The sequence below is a fragment of the Panicum virgatum genome, chromosome 1N (assembly GCF_016808335.1).
Source record: "Panicum virgatum strain AP13 chromosome 1N, P.virgatum_v5, whole genome shotgun sequence".
NCBI classification, from domain to species: Eukaryota; Viridiplantae; Streptophyta; class Magnoliopsida; order Poales; family Poaceae; genus Panicum; species Panicum virgatum.
In genome coordinates, this window is record NC_053145.1 from 60,584,268 (window position 1) to 60,590,796 (window position 6,529).

Consider the following 6,529-nt stretch of genomic DNA (forward strand, 5'->3'; position numbering starts at 1 on the left):
TTATAGATTTAATAGCAAACTAATATATTGGACCAACTTAAATTCGGTCCAACTAAGAAGGAATTGACCAGCTATACCCTAGCAGCGCCCGATCGGGATCAGCACAGCAGGTCAGCAGCCTCCTGCTGCTAGCCTGCTACGTAACGGAACGGTGGCGCGTTCGGGCCCACGGGGCTCGCGTCGAACGGAAAATGGATAGGCTGCACATCTTTCGGCCCATCAGGCTCATACAGTGGGGAAGCTCAGTGTGCGTGATTGCGTGAAGAACGTGACAAGAATTAGGCTCAAATAATCCTTCTCTCAGCCCATGGACTAAGCTTCCTTTCCTGGACCATTACTTACCTAGATGATGCTTCGACAGGAGCCCACCTAATCCGGGCCGCAAGAGGCGGCGGCGGCCCAGCGACGATGGCCATTTCCACCTTCCTTCCATTCTAGCACCGGTTAACGGCGTACGGCGACCACGGAGGAAGACGTCCACGCTGACGCCGCTTCCGGCGGCTCCACCGCGCGGCGGCGCCGGCAGCACGTGCCTTCGCTTCCGAATTGCTCGCGGCCTCGTGGAGTTCCAGTTCAGCTCCAGACTCCACGTCCCACCCACCCGAACCGCCACAGGTGTTCTTCTCGTCGCTCCCGCAGTAAACTAATGGCCGAACCCCGCAAGGACAAAGCCTAGCCGTACACATCCCAAGAGGTAGGCACACGGATCGTAACAGGCGGCCGCCGGGTGCGGCTTCGCATGCGCCCTGGGCTACGTGCCCAGGCGCTTCGGCGCCACGTCGCGTGGAGGGGACCTGACCTGCCCGCACCTCCTGCCTTTACGCCTCCCGGCTTGTATATAGGACAGATAGCCCCGGCATCCGATGAGAACAAACGGCCGGCCGTCTCTATCGGGTTGCTTGCCTCGAGCTTGAGCGTTGGATCTGTGCTCTGTGAAGACTGCCGTCAGGGAGTCGAAGTCGAGGCTTTGCAGGGGAGATGAGGAGGCTGCTTGCTCATGGCCAGTTCGGTTGCCCTTCCAGGGGTTTGGTGGAGGGAAGATCCTCTGCCCTCCCTGCACTCTGCAACAGTGTTCTTCCCCACTACAGAGTGAGTTCGTTCGCCAATCGCCACCTCACTGATCCTGTTACCACTGCTACTTCCTAACTCTTTTGATCTAGATGTTCTTTTGGCAGGGTATCTTAAGTTTCTGGATCTGTCAGAATGTTTTGTTACATTTTTCCTTGCTTAAATTCCATGATTGATTCATAGGAAGTATTTCAGAAATTACGAGTATAAAGGTGTGGTGTGCAAATGTTAGGATAGCAGCTCAAATATGTAGTTGTAATCAAAACAGTTGCTGCAGATGATTTAGGCACTTCTGATCTGTGTTTTTTTGTCATCCATTTTCCTGTGAAATTGCCAGTACTATTCAGCCGAGAAGCATGAACATTTTGAAAGAGTAGGTGAGATCGGAGAAAAGGCTAGATCAACTGCAGAAGAGTTCATGAGAGTGGCCAAGGAGAAGACTGACGAGGTCACCGAGGGCGCAAAGGAAACATTGCACGAGACGAAGGAAGCAGTGGTCGGGGAGTCGGATGACGAGAAGGAGAAGTTCAAAAGGAGGGTTGAGGAGGGGAGGTGCAATCATCAGAAATGAAGTGGCATGTGTTCTCTTGTTAAGTTACAGGGCCTGTAGTTTATGGAAATGCTAATCTTTGCATCTAGACACATCTAGGTGTGTTACCCTCTTTTCACCTTCAATAATGTGATCTTGAGTACTACAAATGTTATCTCCTGTAGAATAAATAAGATTTGGGTTTTGTGCTCCGATGATCTTTGGTGTCTATATGTCATTTCCAACTGGAAAGTTCGGCGTCTTAAAGAGGTGTTCTGGTTGTCACTAAGGAATGCTGAAGCAACTTGGGTATGAAACGATTATGCAGGCATTCGGTTAAAGGTAGCAAAAAACTGATGTTGTGAAGATAAGCACATCCTCAGCTGCGAAGATTGTTAGCACATGGAATGGTGTCATGTCCATACTTTTATTGGCTAGTGCCTTTCCTGCTGATTGATTCGGTGATCTTTATTCTACACTTTTTTTTTGAGCAATTGTTTACTCTACACATAGAGATGCAACATCTGCAGTTTTTATGGTCTCTCTGATGTTGTTGTTTTTTTTTTTTGCAAATTGCAGTCTAGAGTAAACCTATAGTTTTGAGCAAGCAGCAGGATCAGAAGCTTTCAGACACACAAGTCTAACCTTTTTCTACCATTTTCTTGGTTCTTGATCATTGCCTTGTAGGTTTAGCCTCATGGGCAGTGATATATCATATATTCATAAATGACACGTTCATTTTTTTTGTCACTGTACTTGGATCTCAGTTGGGCAGGTGGATACAAACCTTCGCTGCAAGCATTTGTGGCTCTGACCAACTACTGATTGAAGGTGACATGGAATCTCTCCCAGCTGAAGAACTTGTTCTTCCAGTGGTGTTTTTTTTTAAAAAAAATGCAGCGGTGGTATTTTGGCATATGCTGCGGTAGCCTCTTGCGGAACTCCATCATGTCATGATCTTTGTCTGTCATCGCGTTCTGGTGCGGAAATGCGCTGTATACGCATAAGGAACAGAACACTGATAACTAGCCTTCAGAGAGCATTTTCGAAGTTTAGAAGGAAGTTCTTGCACATAAAATTATTCGAATGGTCCGTTTGCCGGCTAGAGCTGATGACAACACTAACATTTCGAAACTAGAGCAAGATTCTACAGTAACTAGTCTATACTCTCCAGACCATAGTATTTGAAATGCAGGTTAGAAGAGAAAGCTCCCAAAGTCAAAGATGAGTTTAATTACCGATCCGAGAGAGGCAGACAATGGCCATGACGCTACACTTGATGTGGCTGATGTCACCAAGACAATATTGAGGCTTCTTCCTATCTGAAAAACACTGCTGATCTTTGCGGTCAATTTTCGGCAGCTAATGACGTTTTCTACCAAGCAAGGGATGCTGATGAACTACAAGGATGTCAGCTTCTTTATGATCCCTCTAACAATACTCCAGACCTCAACAAAGATGTCAGTAACAGTAACACTGCTCATTACATCGTGCGAGTACGACAAGATACTCGTTCTTCTGATGTGCTAGTTCAATCTATGAAACAATCATGGAATTTAAGCAAGGAAAAGTGTAAATATAATTACATTTTTGCAAGCAAGCAAGAGCGTTTAGGATAGTCCCATATAACGAGGGCAACTTTTGGCTGCTTGTTCTCCCAAATACTAGTAAGATTTTTGCTGGTGCTTTGAGGATCGACAGCACGGGCACCTGGATAAGTACTAGTACACTGGTTCCTTCCTGATCACCTTCGCCTTTGTATTCTTCACACGTCTCTCGGGGTACGTACTTTCTTCATTTTTCATTTTTATTTACATGTCGTGTTAGATTTTGTCTTAAGTTAACTTCAGTTAATTTTGACTATCTTTTGAAAAATATATCAAACGACTATACTACCTAATGTATACACTATTAATATATATTTTATGGTAGATTTAATAAAAAACAAATTTGGCATTATAGATGTTATCATTTTTTCTATAAATTTATCAAAGTTTGCTAAATTTAACTTAGGATATCCCAATACGACACTCGAATCTCTACCTACCATTCCCGGCTAATAAAACGGGCTGTGGTTGTGCCACGACAGAAGGCCTTTCAAAATCGTATGATCTGGATCGGGTGTCTGGTATTTCGTCAGTACAAACTGTGTTTCTCCATTTTTACCGTGTGCAGAGCTCGGTCCCTTCACCTTCATCGTAGCTTTTTATGTCCGCTGGGTCCCTCTACCTTCCCCGTGCCTTTTCATCTCTCGCCGAACATAGGTAATTTCATCTCCCGGATTACATCTTCTTTTCCTTGATTTAATGCTGTTCTTCTTTTGCTATAATACTGTTCTTTGCTCCTGAGTCTGATTTCTCTATTGCTGTACTAAGACTCTGAAGTTCGAATAAGATCCATCCCAGTTTTCCTAAACCCTATAGTCCTCGCCATTTGATGGGGGAGGAGGCGCCTCACCCCGCCGCCGCCCCCCGCCTGCGGATCAGCGCCGTCGCCATCCCAGGCCCCTCGCCTTCCCCCCGTGGGCGACGCACGGTGGGAGGATGGACGGTGGCGCGGGGCTGGCCGAGCACAGCGACCCCGGCCGGAGGAGCATCTCCTCCGCCGCCGCCTCCAGAAGGAGATTCCCTCCCGCCGAGAACGGCCACGGCCACGACGGCGGCGCCTCCAGGAGGTCCTCCGCTTCCATCTCCTGGGCCAACTCCCCGTACGTGCTCATTTGAATGTACTAGACTTTTGGTGCTGCGCCAGGTCGGAACAAGTCTCGAATAGTTAGATCCCGCCCGGCCTGTAGTGTGTAGGCAAGCAGTGGCCATCCCTCCTCGGCTCCTCCCCGGCCTGTCCTCTCCTTCGCCCTCAGACTCACAAGGCCAGTTCAGGTCAGGTCGCACTCACACTGCACAAGCACGCAAGCACACAGCACGGTCAAGGCAGCGTGGCTGGGATAGATAGGACCAGTCATTCAGCACCCACGGCTGAGATCTGCCATCCGCCGCCACTAGCCTAGCCATATGCATTATTAAATTGAACATTAGATCATACCAAGTGCAAATCACCAATGAGATGAGGCTTCTGAGGTCACTGCCAACTAGACCAACACTAGCGTCCATTTTTTCTTTTTCAAGATGACACTGGAATAAACCAGCAGAATAATGCAATCAGCAAGTTTTCTTTAACCCTTCGAAGGAGGGAGCATGCACAGTTTTGTCTCTGCACCCACTGAAAATTCCCTTCCACTGATAGAGGCATGTTTGCAAGGTGTGTATATGTAGACTTGCAAGCCACATGTGTCAGATGCCATAAAAAATTGCTGTATAAAAGTGGTCAGCAAAATAGCCATTGTCCCATAGTTATGTTAAAGATCATCAGAATTAGAACACATATTTAGTGGGAGCATCAATTACCTGAATGTCCAAATGCTTTACCTTGTGTTAGACAGTTAAACTCTCAAGACTAGAACTAATGCTCATAATTCTAATAGACTTGAACCACCACAAAAATCTTGCTGCACTAAAGAAAACCAGATGCCTAATAATGCTCAATTTATTATTCAGTTGATGTGCAATTTTCGTCCTAAATTCGCAGAGCTAAAGTGGTGACTCTTCACCAATGTTATTATTTATTGCATACACTCGGCACTCAGCATACTGCAACGTTGTTGTCTCATTAGATGGAGATGACAAATGTGCACAATTAAATCTTGCTGCCCCTTACAGTCACTTAGCATCAGTTTAATGGCAATGGCATTAGTTAAAATTTAGGTAGGACAAAGCAAAATAACTTCAAGAACAGTTGAGAGTGCCATCTTCTGACGTGAATAACTTTCTTCAAGATCCTCTTCTGTCTGCAAATTGTTAAAATATTTATCATGGATCAGTATAACATGGCTTGTTGAATTTTATAAAGTTAATTGTTTGGGCATTCTTTACCTTGTATGTGTGGACAACAATTAAAGTCCGTAAGTGTCAGTGGCTCAGTGCCTACTATTGTAATGACTATGCATGGTGATTTGTTAACTGTGAAATGTTATCTTTTAAATTTGATTCAATTGTACTTAATTACTTTTTTTCCATATGAATCAGATATCAAGGAATGAAGGAGTGAAGGAGATGGAAACACATTTGGCACCAGAAGATTTTGTTTACTACTATCTGTTAGATAACTAGACAATTTTCGGTATATTTTAATTCCAAATATTACTAGCAATTTCATGGCATAAAAGAGTGATAATGTGTGAACAAAATATGTGTTTGTGTCCATGTTATTCTCACTAATAAACATGAACAAAATATTAAACCAGAATAGGTTTAGAGTGTACCCCAAGGCGGGACCAGTGCCAGAGGCACCGGGTGCGCCGTTACCAGCTGGAATAGACATTCTATTCGACTGGCCTTGCTTGATGTAGCCGAACGACGTCGATGCAGGAAGATGTTTGCAATGCAGTCCCACGAACGGTGACCAGGAAGTAGACGAAGTAGTCGTTCACGTCGGGATGTAGATGAAGTAGTCGTTCAGGGAGCGAGCAGTCGCGTCAAGACACTCCCCAAAAACCTGATTGCCCGCTATCCCGTGCAGGACCTTCAGGGAGCAGAGGTTTCGGAGGCCTGCTCTCGCTAGAGCTGTGCGCGTAGCGCTAGCAATGGGAATGGCAGAAAGCAGCAGAGGGAGAAGGGAGAGGTCTCATAAGCAGGAGTACCTAAAGCAAGTGCTTGTGGTGTGTGGATGAGTGGAGGAGAGGCTGGTTTATATAGGCGTGGAGGTGCCTCAGATTCAACACGTCTCACCGCATCACACCGCACGTCACGTCACGTCCGTCCGTCCGTTCGGCCGCGCCACGCACACGCACCGCCCGCCCGGCCGCGCCGCGCCACGCCCACGGCCACGGCCTCGGCCTCGGCCCGGCTCGGCGAGGCGAGCTAGCGCGCGTATGGT

General features: G+C 46.6%; 1 protein-coding gene and 1 long non-coding RNA gene across 2 annotated transcripts; both read left to right on the forward strand.

Moving 5' to 3' along the window:
- The first annotated feature begins 846 nt into the window (after positions 1-846).
- Positions 847-1,815, forward strand: LOC120657197. Its single transcript, XM_039935466.1, has 2 exons — positions 847-1,089; positions 1,406-1,815. Exons 1-2 carry the CDS (start codon positions 979-981, stop codon positions 1,637-1,639), a joined length of 345 nt encoding a protein of 114 aa, XP_039791400.1. The 5' UTR covers positions 847-978; the 3' UTR covers positions 1,640-1,815.
- Positions 1,816-2,481: 666 nt separating this feature from the next.
- On the forward strand, positions 2,482-5,778 carry LOC120657199. Its single transcript, XR_005668104.1, has 2 exons — positions 2,482-3,378; positions 5,680-5,778. It is a non-coding gene; the product is annotated as an uncharacterized LOC120657199 (long non-coding RNA).
- The last annotated feature ends 751 nt before the right edge of the window (positions 5,779-6,529 follow it).

Excerpts from the sequence above, each read along its gene's own strand:
- LOC120657197 (XM_039935466.1), top strand. The coding sequence starts at position 979 with ATGAGGAGGCTGCTTGCTCATGGCCAGTTCGGTTGCCCTTCCAGGGGT. Across the intron at positions 1,090-1,405 it reads GTGTTCTTCCCCACTACAGA|TACTATTCAGCCGAGAAGCA; the intron begins GTGAGTTCGTTC and ends TGAAATTGCCAG.